This window comes from Palaemon carinicauda, chromosome 28, assembly GCF_036898095.1.
Source record: "Palaemon carinicauda isolate YSFRI2023 chromosome 28, ASM3689809v2, whole genome shotgun sequence".
NCBI lineage: Eukaryota > Metazoa > Arthropoda > Malacostraca > Decapoda > Palaemonidae > Palaemon > Palaemon carinicauda.
This window is the reverse complement of record NC_090752.1, coordinates 45,257,700-45,272,070: the sequence shown is the minus strand read 5'-3', so window position 1 is coordinate 45,272,070 and position 14,371 is coordinate 45,257,700. Positions and strand designations below refer to the sequence as shown.

General features: G+C 43.9%; 1 protein-coding gene across 3 annotated transcripts in view; it reads left to right on the top strand.

Moving 5' to 3' along the window:
* LOC137621552 (probable transcriptional regulatory protein Cthe_2075) overlaps positions 1 to 11,677 on the top strand; it is a 161,630-nt gene extending 149,953 nt beyond the window's left edge. For all 3 annotated transcript variants that reach the window (XM_068351942.1, XM_068351944.1, XM_068351943.1), the window contains exon 6: positions 11,404 to 11,677. In XM_068351942.1, the coding sequence (XP_068208043.1) occupies positions 11,404 to 11,601 (198 nt within the window). In that variant the 3' untranslated portion in view covers positions 11,602 to 11,677. The remainder of the gene's footprint in view (positions 1 to 11,403) is intronic.
* Positions 11,678 to 14,371: the final 2,694 nt, after the last annotated feature.

Sequence of the window (14,371 nt, the reverse complement as noted above, 5' to 3'; positions counted from 1 at the left end):
GACCCTCTAGCTGCTCCTCTGGGTCTTGCACGAAACGTGGTTGACTGTCCCTCGAACACGGGATTGAATGCCGGGGAAGCTGATGACATGGCTTGGGGTACCCATTGGAAGGTGGTCGGGGTCTGGGCTACCAGTTGTGGTACCGGAGGCAAAGCTGGCTGCTGCTGCTGTTGTCTTTGCGGTTTGAAGGACTTGGCTGGACGGGAGGAAAAACTTTGACTTCTTCGCCTTTCCTTTCGGCTGAGGGCCCTCATCCGGAGAAGACTTCCTCTTAAGGGACAGGCCCCACTTCAGGAGAAGATTGCGGTTCTCAGTGGCTGCCTTGTCCACGATCTCTTTGACCACGTCCTTGGGAAAGAGATCTTTACCCCAGATGCTGGATGAAATTAGCCTCTTGGGTTCATGCCTCACTGTGGCCGAGGCGAACACAAACTCCCTACAGGCCCTCCTTGCTTTGACAAAGCAATAGAGGTCCTTGGTTACTGTGGCCAGATGAATTTTGGCCATTACCATGAACATCTCTGGCATCTTGGGGTCGCTAGCCATCGTCTCCATGTTGGTCTGGAGAGACATCGAGGCTGCCAGGCGCTCCTTTGTGTCCAATTCCCTCCGAAGAAGGAATTCCGACAACTTGGGAAGGTTTTCGCCGAACTGCTGACCTGCAATGTCGGCGTCCAACTTCCCAACCGAGAAAGTAAGGTGCACCTCCTTCCAGTCCTTATTGTCCAGCGGCAATGCCAACGATAGAGGTTTACATTCCTCCAAAGACGGACACGGCTTGCCAGCTTCAACCGCCTTCATGACGGCCGCAAACCCCTTTTGCATAAAGGGGAAGGCCCTAGCCGGAGAGGATACAAAGGAGGGGTGCTTCTTACTCAAAGCGGCAACTTTTGAGTTTGAGAACCCCCTCTCCTTTAAAGCAGCTGTTAAAGTGGCTTGAGCCTTGGAGTGATCCAGGATAATCACCTCCTTTGGTTCCGTCTCCTCCTTCGAGGCCGGCTCCTTCTTCAAACGGACATAACAGTCCGGGTAGGCCCCTCTACTGGGCCAGAATTCCACCTCCTCAAGGGGAACTGAGCCCAGTTTCTCCGACATGACGATCTTCCCAATCGTCATCGGCATGTGCTCGGCATATCTCCACGGGTTGGCATCCGAGCACAGAGGAAGGTCCTTAACGTTGAGCTTCTTTGGAGGTCCACGTGATGCTGTGATCTTCTGCATCTGGAGCTCCAAAGTAGCGGCCTTCTGATTATTCTCCCTCTGCATCTGTTGGATCATACCAACGATGGAAGAGAGAGCCTGTCCTAGCTCTGCTGGAAGAGCGGACGAGGTAGAGGGGATAGGTTCAGAGACCTGAACCGGCACGTCTGATGATACGGGAACCTCTTCCTCCACGGCAATAGGATCTCGATCCTCCTCCTCGCCCTCTGCGAGGAGATCCTGCTCCGCACGATCGGACAAGTCGGACATCTTGTCGTCCAACTGCATGTCCTGCATGGCATCAGCGACATCCTCCTCCACTGGAATCTGGACCAGAGGGATCTCCGGCCGAGGCTGGGGAACAACAGCATCAGGGGAAGCCTTGGGAAAAAGGTATGCCCTCATCTTCTCGTTAGGAAGATAAGGTCCAGTGGTGTTTTTCTGAAAACCCCTTACCCATAAGCGAAGCCTCTCCCTCGCTGCATCTCTTGACTCCGCCGACCTAGGGGATTCAAAAGCCTCTGATAGCAGGTTAGTACATACAGCACATACCTGCGGATCCCAGTAACGATGGTCATCATTGGAGGCTGCACAAGCCGCGTGCCTCCTACACGAGACATGTCCGCAAAAGTTCTTACTGCGGACATTGCAGAAGACACTATCACACTTCGGATGCTCCTCCTGTAAAAGAAGAAAAATTTCCATGAATATCAAGTGAATTTCAATTCACATGTAACAAATGAGTATTCAACAAGAATAAGGGAAAGACACCTACTTGTGAAACCCACACAAACACCTGTGGAAGCCCACCAGCCAAAGTCACATAGTTAGTCTTTACTAGAATAACCAGAGAACGTATTTCCAAAGGAAATTAGGTGTAGCTCACACCTAAGGTAAAATATTACCATTCCGGCCAGGGATAAAAGAATTATCTTTTATCCTTGTAAGGCGACACCAAGTGATTGCACCAGTAACACAAGTAAGATACAAAAGACAGTGTTGTAACCTACTACATCATGAACTCCCTTGGTTGAATATACCACCAAGAGAGGACTGATACAGTACCTGAGGGTGGTGTGCCAGCCGGCTATTGCCGGTCAGCACCCCCCCCCCCCCCCCCGTTTTTCGAAAGGTAGATCTCAAGTACACAACATCAGATCACCCTTATTGGGGAGAACTCCAGATCCCATGCCTGAACCGGCCGGCAGTGGTTGCCGGTCCGCAGCCACCCGGTTTGCACTGCGTTGCCGGCCATCATTCTTAGTGGCCGGCTGACTGAGCAGTGTCGCAGGCCGGCCGGCAGCAGTAAACAAACCCTGCCGGCTGGCCCCCACACTAGGCAGCGCTCGGCTGCCGGCCCCACTTGTAGTGGCCGGCAGATGAGCAAGAGACCGGCCGGCAAAGGTATATAACCATCGCCGACCGACAGCAAGAGAACTGGAGAACACCCCTCCCCACCGACGGCCGGCCTGTAGGCCGGCAGACGGCAAGGACAACACATACGAAGACAACAGAATGAGTGCCGGGTTAAGAGACTATGAGTCTCTGAGCCCGGCACCCGAAAGAGTGCCGAAAGGAAGGGGAGACACTAAGTCAAGCTTCCTAACCGCTGCCTACTGAATCTACCGACGGCAGCGATGGAGGGACCAAGAAAGGACCGGGCAGCACTCGAAGGAATGGTCTCTGCCGGTCGGCACACTCTGCCGGCCGACAGGAGACCACGTCAGTTCCTCATCCTAACCTAGGCTAAGTAAGGATGCGGACGACTGACACAAGGAACGGAAAATAGAAGGGAAGGACAGAGGGTCCTATCCAACCTTGCCTTGGTTAAGGGTCATTCCCAACTAAGACAGTTCATCTCAGTCAGAGAAAGACCCGAGAGGGAGGCCGGCACTACTGGCTGCCTCCCTAAAACCACGGCAAGGAAGGAATTGCTCTTCCAGGAAAGGGAACATATCCCGAGACCGGAACGGCAAGAGGACAGTCTGATGAGTCACCGAGTGAAGGGATCACTACTGGAACCCAACAAGGTGGACCAAGGGGATAACCCTTAATGCCCGAGTCAATCAGCAAGGGAGACTCTGCCCCATGCCAGACAAACCCGGGCTCAGACTAAACACTGTTGTACTGTCCCCCTCTGAACCAATTCAGATGGAACGGGAAGGTACAGTACTACTCCAGCATAGATATATTTGAAAATTAATTCAAACAAACCACTAGAGTTAAGCCTAGGGCTTAAACAGAGGGAAAGGGTTTGCCCCTTCCCCGAAGAGAAGGGAGCAAACGGGGACACAGATAATATTATAATGACCTAAGACAACCTAGCCTAGGCACTAAGAGAATCGATTACCTAATTCACCGAAACTCCCACCAATACTATCTTGGAAAGTACTCGAAAAAGGGCTAATATGTATAACGTTGCCTAACGCTTAAAACAATAAAATCACACTTGGAAGACTAATTATCATGCAGGAAGTACATAGGCCAACCGCTAGCCTACGAATACTAGTGTTGGCAGCCTAGGCAAAACTTCGCCAGGCACACTACTAACGCATCATAACAGAATTCCTAAATAAGCTAAGTAGCTAATATTTAAGCGCAAAGGGGCTGGGAACGTCGCTCTTGCTTAACAAATAATTCCTATTCTAGCGAGCGACAGCATAAATGATGCCTCCAGCAGGCAACAGCTCTTGTATCAAAGATAACTCTTTTAATTACTTTAATTTTAACCAAGAGCCTACATTTATACATAAAGGAAATAATACTCAACTTATCCGAGGCAGAAGAAGTTGGAGAAAGCATTACATATCACAAGAGAAATTCCAAGATTAGGTAGAAAACAGGGAACGAAACACCGAGTCGTAGAGCTACGCAAAAAGGAATACAGATGGCGCCGTGAGCGGCGCAGGGCACGCTTTCGAAACGGGGAGGAGAGATGCCTTACGAACGGCTCCCCCCTTTCTTATCGTTTTCGTTTTCTTGCCATTTGACCCCTACGAAGTGTTAACTCTATTCGGGGTATAGATTGCTATGAGGCGTGTCAAGAATACGTCCACTGATATTTACGATATCCCTAAGGTCTTTTTAGGGATACTCGCTCCAGGAGTTAGAATTCTGGGTACCTGAAGGTAAATTCTCTGGGAATATCGCCGTAGTTGTAATATACCCTAGGAAGCTGCCTTTAAGGAACTTCCATCAGGACGACATGGCTTGAGCCCAAAAATTACATATACCGCTTTTCTTTTAATAAGTTATCTATCTTTGTCCCTGGTATTATTGTAGTTTTCCTCTTTCACTGTTTATTTAAAAAGGAAGGCCATGCACTTGTTAACAGCTTACCCCATTACCTTGTCATAGGTTCAGGTCTTTATAACTTAAGTATTTCATTGACAGCTTTCCATCTTTGATGTCTTAATTGTGTATTGCCCTTTTTGGATCTTTTGATTACTTATTCTTCTTTTCATACAAATTCCAATACTAAGGAAACAGTACCAACTAACAAGGGAACATTGAAGAGTAATACTGTATACAGTATGTACGAAATGCAAGGTGCATGCTGATCTTAAGTGCCATTATTAGTGGTGTCCAAAATAGCAACTATGCAGTGCCATTCATATTCATAACATGTAGTTATTTGCTCATGTAGTTGTATGCAACTGGGTTTTAATCTACATTTTTAAATATTTAACTTAGCCGGTGAATATATAATAGCTGCTACTCAGCGGCTCGACAGAAAACATACTCAAAAAACTCGCGAGCGATCGCTATGAAGGTTGCGGGTGTGCCCACCAGCGCCAACTACCGGCCAGATACCACTCTTGCATGTAAACAAACCCTTCAATTCTTCTCTGTCGACGTTGACGACAAGACGTATCAATACTCGCTGTAGAACCTGGAGTTTTCTCAACATATTTGGTGAAGTACTTCATTTTGGTTTGAGCTTTCGCAGTGCAGGTGTTTTATCTTCATCTTAAATCTTGAACTCGTTTTTGGATAGTTTTAATTTTTGATGACAAGAAAGAGAGTATGGACTTTCTTTGACTTTTAAATGGCCGACCCTTCCCTTAGACGGAAGTGTGTTTTAGGCTTTTAGCAATTATCTTATCACGTTATAAATTAATTATAGATTTTCCTCTATATATTTTATATCTCAACCGCCTTTATTAGGCCTCTTCGATTAGCTTTCCATTTATAAAAAACATCAAAATAAATTTTAATGATTTGTTTATATGCGACCTTTCCTGAGAGTAGGCGGTCCTAACTTGGAAACCGAAGTTAAACAACGTTGAGCCCTTTTCAATCGTAAATAACTTTTACAGAGCTAATGATTTAAAACTTATTAAATGAAATATTTTTAGTAAATATTTTATGATAGTTTTTTTTTTTTCTTTGAATAGTCTTCGTACTGTTTCAAAGATGAACTAACGTTTAGTTTATTTATGCTACGCAGTTTGCGCTCTATCGTTACGATAGAGAGAGAGAGTATCACGGTTTCACTTTGCAGAAAGAGTAAATCGATTCTGACGTTTTGTTCTTTTTTCTTTCAAAGCTTAAATGTTTTAAAGACTATTTTAAAGGAACTTTTTAATTGAAAAACCTTTCAGTTTTTTCCTTTGGTCAAATAACCTGTTTATTGACAAAAGGTAAGTGGGCTCTTCTCTTCGGTGCGAAATCAAGAGAGAGAGAGAGAGAGAGAGAGAGATAGAGACGGAGAGAGAGAGAGGAGAGAGAACGTTCCGATCTTTATCTCGTCCCAAGCGAGTAACGTTGTTCTCGAGTTACTCTCGTCCCTAGTCTCTGTACGGGGAGAAAGGATAAAACGTTTTTAGTTTTTATTCTCGTCCCAAGGCACTGTACGGTGAGAGATTGAAAACGTAGTTTTGAATGAACTAGTGTTTAGTCTCTTCCCCAGCCACTGATTTTTTTTTTTATTTTGAAATATGTTTACTGTTTTTTGCTGGTATTAATGTGCTTACATTATACGACTGATTTCGCAATTACAACCTTTTGAGAGGGTAGAATTGCGTGCTTCAGGTAGAAATCAGTTTTATTCATACCTAATGTGAATTGTTAAAAAAATTTGATTTCAGTGAAATAAGTGCAAAACAAAATCGTAGTGATAAAGTGATATTGCGCAAAGTGTTATCAGTGTTGCGACCGAGGGTTCGTCTGTTCGTGCCTGTCGTTCGCCTAGTCCGGGACCTCTTACAAGCTCCCAAGCCCAGGGGAGAAGTAATGTCGTACGACTTATGGGTTCGAGAGGCCTTGATCAGCGAACAGACGTTCCCTCTATGGTATCAGGCGTATCTCACCAAGATCGCCCCTACCATTAGACGAGAGAGACGATTTTCTCCTCGTCATCCGAAGGCTTTTTGCATAAGAAACCGTGGAACAAGGTTTCGAGGCCCTTTAAGCGAAAGTCAGTCCTTTCAGGACAGGTCCAGCGTCCTGGTTTTGACTATTAGGACAGCTCTGACACTATGCAGTCATCGGAAGACTGCTCGCCGCCTAAACAAAAACGTAACACAGGCTCCGAGAGTCTTTTTGTAGGCAAGGTTTTGCAGTCACAGACGTTACCCTCATCTCTTACCGCAACCATTCCCGTTGTTCCTAAATGAGTTGTACGGCAAGTCATGCAGAATAAGCTTGCCTCTCTTATGGAAGACTATTCTGCCAATAAGGTTCACGTTGATCCTAGTCGTTTATCTCATCGAGATCCTGGCCTTCAGCCACCCTAACGTTCCTTTGTGCGTCCTGTTGACGTTGGCGTAGCCAAGTCACGTCAGTCAGGTTGTTTAGAACCACACTCGATGCGGTCTCGTGTGGATTTTCAGCCACATTTGGACGTTAGGCCACTTGCTGATGCTCCTGTTGACGTTCAGGACGTTCACCAACAATCGGAGTTGACTTGTTTTGACGCTGAGCGTCAACCTCCGCATTCTAGAGTTGTTTTGACTGCTCAGACTAGGCGGTCAAAGCAGTCTCGAGTGGACGCTGTGCGTCCTCACGCACCTGTTGTTGTTGACAGTTCACAGACAGTCAAGCAGTTACATGACGTTGCGTCCTGGTCCGCTACTAATGCACGGTAGGTCTCTCCCTTGCTTGAGACTCGGCTATTGTCGGACAAGGTTCCTTCAGATGAGGAAGTTGCTGTTCCCCCTCCTACTGATATTCCCTTGAGGACTCTGTCAGACGGAGAGGAGCCTAAAGCTGCTTAGCCCTCTATGGACTTTAAATAAATCATGCTGATTTTTAAGGATCTTTATCCGGATCTTTTTGTAACTGCTGCTCCTCGTTCGCCTAAACGTCAGAGCTTACACTAGGCCTAGCTACTTCGAAGCCGTTGTTTTATAAGCTAGTGCTCTCTCGCTCTTCTAAGAGAGCTTTACGTTTGCTAGGCGACTGGTTTATCACCAGGAGGAGTTTGGGGGAGACAGCCTTTGCTTTCCCTACTTTTAAGCTGGCTTATAGAGCGAGAGTCTGATATGACACGAGAGAAGTTCTCGGCTTGGGAGTTCCTGCCTCTGCCTAGATAGACTTCTCAAACCTCATAGACTCTCCCTGGCGCCTGGCCATGAGACGCTCCAAGATTTTACAGGTCGACTTCAGAGCTATTTTCGAGCGTTTGAAGTTTTGCTGTACAATTATGTCATGCATAAACAAGGCTTTCAGGGATGGCTCCAATGATCTGACAGCCACGTTCTCTGCAGGAACAAGTCCCTCAGGGATGGCTCCAATGATCTGGCAGCCATGTTCACTGCAGGAGTACGTAAGAGGCAAGTGCGCTCAATGTGTTCATTGTCAAGACAAACTTCACGATGAAGTCTACCAGGCTGTCTTGACAGCATTTATGGAAGGCGACTGGATGGTCTCTCTCGACCTTCAGGAGGCATACTTCCACATTCCTATACACCCGGATTCCCAACCGTTTCTGAGGTTTGTTTACAGGAATGTGGGGTACCAGTTTCGAGCCCTGTGCTTTGGCCTCAGTCCTGCGCCTCTCGTGTTTACGAGGCTCATGAGGAATGTGGCAAAATCCCTCCATCTATCGGGGATCCGAGCCTCCCTGTACTTGGACGACTGGCTTCTCAGAGCATCGTCCAGTCTTCGCTGTCTGCAGGATCTACATTGGACGTTGAGTCTGGCCAGGGAGTTGGGACTTTTGGTCAACCTAAAAGTCCCAACTGATCCCATCCCAGATTATTCTATATTTGGGGATGGAGATTCGCAGTCGAGCCCTGCTCGAAGTCCAACTAATGCTGAAAAGAAAACGTTTATTCAGTCAGGAGTTGGAACAGTCTCGTAGGGACTCTCTCATCCCTGGAGCAGTTTGTCTCACTAGGGAGACTACACCTTCTGCCTCTCCGGTTCCATCTAGCCTCTCACTGGAACTAGGACAAGACATTAGAGACGGTATCATTCCCAGTCTCCGAACCAGTAAAGGCATGCCTGAAATGGTGGGACAGCAATATCAGTCTGAGAGAGGGACTATCCCTAGTAGTCAAGAACCCAAACCACGTGTTGTCCTCAGACGCGTCGGATTTGGGTTGGGGTGCGACCCTGGACGGTCGGGAATGCTCGGGTCTGTGGACCTCAAGTCAGAAGAGCATGCACATCAACGGCAAGGAGCTATTAGCAGTCCACTTGGCCTTGATGATATTAGAAAGCTTCTTCGAAACTAAGTGGTAGAGGTCAACTCAGACAACACCACAACTTTGGCGTACATCTCCAAGCAAGGAGGCACACACTCCTTCACGCTGCTCGAGATCGCAAGGGACCTTCTCTTATGGTCAAGAATTCGAGGCATCTCCCTGTTGACGAGATTCATCCAGGGGGACTTGAACGTCTTGGCAGACTGTCTCAGTCGGAGGGGTCAGGTGATACCCACGGAATGGACCCTCCACAAGGACGTGGGCAAGAGTCTTTGGGCTACTTGGGGTCAACCCACCATAGACCTCTTTGCCTCCTCGTTGACCAAAAGGTTACCAATCTATTGCTCTCCAGTCCTAGATACAGAAGCAATCTACATAGACGCGTTTCTACTGGATTGGTCTTTTCTGGACTTATATGCATTCCCACCATTCAAGATAGTCAACAAGGTACTGCAGAAGTTCGCCTCTCACGAAGGGACAAGGTTGACGTTGGTTGCTACCCTCTGGCCCGCGAGAGAGTGGTTCACCGAGGTACTTCAATGGCTGGTAGACTTTCCAAGAAGTCTTCCTCTAACGGTAGATCTGTTACGTCAGCCCCACGTAAAGAATGTCCATCAAAGCCTCCCCGCTCTTCGCCTGACTTCCTTCAGATTATCGAAAGACTCTCAAGAGCTCGAAGCTTTTCGAAGGACGCAGCCAGTGCGATTGCAAGAGCTAGGAGAGCTTCTACCATTAGAGTATACCAGTCGAAGTGGGAAGTCTTTCGAGACTGGTGCCAGTCAGCATCTGTGTCCTCGTCCAGTGCCTCTGTAGCCCAAATCGCAGATTTTCTTTTGCATCTGAGAAAGGTTCGCTCCCTTTCAGCTCCCACGATTAAGGGCTACAGGAGCATGTTCGCTTCGGTCTTTCGACATAGAGGCTTAGATCTTTCCAACAATAAAGATCTCCAAGATCTCCTTAAGTCTTTCGAGACCTCTAAGGAACGTCGTTTGGCAACTCCTGGATGGAACTTAGACGTGGTCCTAAGGTTCCTCATGTCAGACAGGTTTGAGCCATTACATTCAGCCTCCCTGAAGGATCTCACCCTCAAGACACTTTTCCTAGTGTGCTTGGCTTCGGCTAAAAGGGTCAGTGAACTTCATGCCTTCAGTAAGAATATCGGCTTTTCTACAGAAAAAAGCCACTTGTTCACTTCAACTTGGTTTCCTGGCCAAAAATGAACTGCCTTCTCGTCCTTGGCCTAAATCTTTTGATATTCCTTGCTTATCAGAGATCGTAGGCAACGAACTGGAAAGAGTATTATGTCCTGTTAGAGCTCTTAAGTTCTATTTAGCTTGTACTAAGTCATTACGAGGTAAATCTGAGGCATTATGGTGCTCAGTTAAGAAACCTTCATTGCCTATGTCAAAGAATGTTTTGTCATATTTTATCAGATTTTTTTAATACGAGAAGCTCATTCTCACTTGAATGAGAAAGACCGATGTTTGCTTAAGGTTAAGACACACGAAGTTAGAGATACTGTATAGCACTCCGTGGCCTTCAAGCAAAATAAATCTCTGCAAAGTATTATGGACGCGACTTTTTGGAGAAGCAAGTCAGTGTTCGCGTCATTTTACTTAAAAGATGTCCAGACTCTTTACGAGGACTGCTACACACTGGGTCCATTCGTTGCAGCGAGTGCAGTAGTGGGTGAGGATTCTACCACTACATTACCCTAATTCCAATACCCTTTTTAATCTGTCTCTTGAAATGTTTTTAATATTGTTTTTGGGTTGTATGGAAGGCTAAGAAGCCTTTCGCATCCTGGTTGATTTGGCGGGTGGTCAAAGTCATTTCTTGAGAGCGCCCAGATTAGGGGTTTGATGAGGTCCTGTTGTATGGGTTGCAGCCCTTGATACTTCAGCTCCTGGGAGTCTTTCAGCATCCTAAGAGGATCGCTGGGCTCCGTGAGGAAGACAGACTTACAAGGCAGAGTAATCGTCTAAGTCAGCTTCCTTACCAGGTACCTATATATTTTGGTTTTGTTATATTGATAACTCAAAAAAACTCTTAGCTTATACGCTGTAAACTTAATTAACTCTGGTCTCTACCCACCGCCTTGGGTGTGAATCAGCTATTATATATTCACCGGCTAAGTTAAATATTTAAAAATGATATTTTAATTATAAAATAAATTTTTGAATATACTTACCCGGTGAATATATAAATTAAAGGCCCTCCCTTCCTCCCCAATAGAGACGCAGCGGGACGAGAAGAATTGAAGGGTTTGTTTACATGCAAGAGTGGTATCTGGCCGGTAGTTGGCGCTGGTGGGCACACCCGCAACCTTCATAGCGATCGCTCGCGAGTTCTTTGAGTATGTTTTCTGTCGAGCCGCTGAGTAGCAGCTATTATATATTCACCGGGTAAGTATATTCAAAAATTTATTTTATAATTAAAATATCATATTTTATAAGTTTTTCAAATGAAATATTCAATTCCCAAGTTGTATGGCTAATGCAATATTTTATAGTATAATTGATGCTTAACCAGCAATTCTTTTTTTTTTCAGTTTACATCAGCTCCCGAAGACTTTTCCAAAGTTAAACAAGCTTTAGAAGAAAATAACTACACTATTAAATCTGCAAATGTAGAGTTTGTCGCTTGTAATCCAGCTACCATATCAGATCAAGATATGGAAAAATTAAGTTTAGCAATAGAAAAGATGGAGGAATTAGATGACGTAATGAAAGTTCACGTAAATCTATAGCCTAGTTAGAATTGTTATTAATGTATTGTACTTCTCGTAGGGTGTTTGAGAATAAATATTTTTATTATTCCGGAAATTCATACTTTTCCTTCCCGGCTAATGTGTGCTACATCTATTTACAAATACTGTATAGTCAAACCATTTTAGTATGGCATTTGAGCAGTGCTCTTTCTCAAAATACTTAGTGGAGCAATCCTCGTCTTGCGTTTACATTTCTTTAATGAGTCTTAAAACAAGCACACTTGAAGTTAAGCTGGATTAAACACCTGGGTGAAGGGAAGGTTTTTATAAACCTCAGGTCAAGATTACCCTGGTCTTCCGTGATAAAGGCATTATCATGAACAATGAAGTAGATAAGTAGATTAAACAGGTTTCATATACATAAACAGTCATTGAAATACAGTTAGAACTTTTCATACGAATAAAAATATTAACTCTCTCTCTCTCTCTCTCTCTCTCTCTCTCTCTCTCTCTCTCTCTCTCTCTCTCTCTCTCACATAGCTGGGAATTTATTTTGTCCTATTTTCTTCATCTGTTGTTATAGCTGGAATGACAAGGCTTCACCATTTAGTCTACAGAATGAAAGCCATCGAAAGTTTATTGGTATCTTCCTACTACAGTATACATCTTTATGACAGGGTTTGAGTAGTGATGCTGCACAGTTCACCTTTGTTGTCTTCATCTGGAGCTCATCTAGTCCACTCACCTTAGTTTTCTAGTCCTTAACAATAATTCCAGTTGCTCAGGACTAAACTCTCTAGTTATATCAGCTTGTAGCAAATGGTTAACTTAACAAACTCAATATTATTGTTTCTTCACCTGCAGCAGTTTTGATAGATGTGAATTGTATGTTTATTGTTTGAGATTATGACACCACTTTAACCAGTCAGTCAATTATTGGCGGCTGAAAAAAATATAAAAAGTAGCTGTTACAATATGATGACCTGGAATATTTTTAGAAAATTTTTTATTGTTTTCATTTTAATTTGTTTTACGATAGTAGCCTACATATTGTTTATAACTCATAGAATCTTGAATTTTGTTTTTTATTTGTTCTTCAACTATGCACTCTGAAGCTGTAGATCATGAGAACAGGGAGGAAATGTATCATCATAGAACAGTACTGTATACTGAGAAATATGCAACTGGATACTTTTGATTTAATCTTGAGAATTACTGTATTTATGGAATATACTAGAAAACCAAATTTTGGTAATTTTCACTGTAGTTAATTATATTAAAATGTATGCATATAATTTCAATGAAGAAATATATCAATATGCATCTCTTCATTGTAACAACCGTTTGTAAATAACTAACTGCTATTTCCTTGCTATGCCAGGCTTAAAGGTTTAAAGGCCGCTCATGAATGGCAGAGGCAGGGGACAGTGACATGGCTCTATCGAGCAGGACAATGCCCTAGAGACTGACCATATATACATATGATCAGTGCCCAAGCTAGAACCAAGGAGGGCCAGGCAATGGCTGGTGATGACTCAGCAGATAGACCTATAGGCTCCCCCTTAGCTCACGAGGATGGTGAGGTTGCAGCGACCAAAGAAACTAACGAGTTTGAGCAGGACTCAAACCCCAGCCTGGCGTTCACCAGTCAGGGACGTTACCACATCGGCCACCACAATCCTAGGTTAAGGAATAAGGCAGTGCAGTACTGTAATTAATGCTTCAATTATAGTGCTATATTGATAATAAAAGATTAAAATCTTGTTTCTCAACAAACTCATTCATTTTTAACAATCCTAAATTTTAGTCAATGAATGGTTATAATGAATGGGTTTGTATAGGAAAATATAATTTTGAAAAATTATATTTCTTGTATATTTAAAGGGTGCATGTTAAATTTTCAGACTATTTACCTTAGCATCATACTTGAACTGTGCCTTAGAGGTTAGTTACCTTATACTTTTAGTTGAACTGTATCGGCTAGAGTTTATCAACCTTAGCATCTTGATTAAACTGTGTCTGCTAGAGGTGTGGAAATTAATAATTTCAAATTGATGATAAGCATTTGTTTGGGAAAGTGTAAGTTCCTTGAGAGGAATTGTCATTCAGTTGCTCACTCAATGTGGCTCCTCGAACAACAACAAAATATGACTATGTAGAAGTTCATTTACTTGGCTTTGAAGATGTTTAACCTTAAGAACAGACTTTAATTAGAAATGTAGAATGAAAAATTAACCGCATACACAACCATACTAACAGTAAAGACTAAGGAGAAATATATTCAACTTATTTACAGTACTAAATGCCAGTAGAAACTAGTTTGTTTGGTCTACTGGGTCAATGGGATTCTTTGATCTGTACTTGACCAGTGTAACATTTTGAAATTATTTGGGTTATTTTATTATGTACAACCAGAGCAAAAAAAAAATGAATTTATAGACATTTTGTTGTTTGGTTTCAACACAAGTGCTAAAATAACCATCGGTATTGAGTGAAATGATATTTGTTCAATTACCAGTTGAATAAAAGTAACACAAGTGAGTCACAAAGACACTCTTTAAGTTATTATGCGTGGTGTGAAGGATTTATTGTGTGAAAGTTGGAGAATCACAGAAGTTGGACAGTCTGGGTGTATAAAATCGTTGAGTAAGTTAAAAATTAAAGAAAACACAAATTTTAAGTAATTTGTATTTTACCTAACATACTTACCTCGAACTACTTTCTTAGGAGTACCTGGAATCTCCTCTCATCCGACCAGAGTTTTGTGTGAGGGCTAATCTCAGGCGGAAGGATACGTACCGTGAGGCTA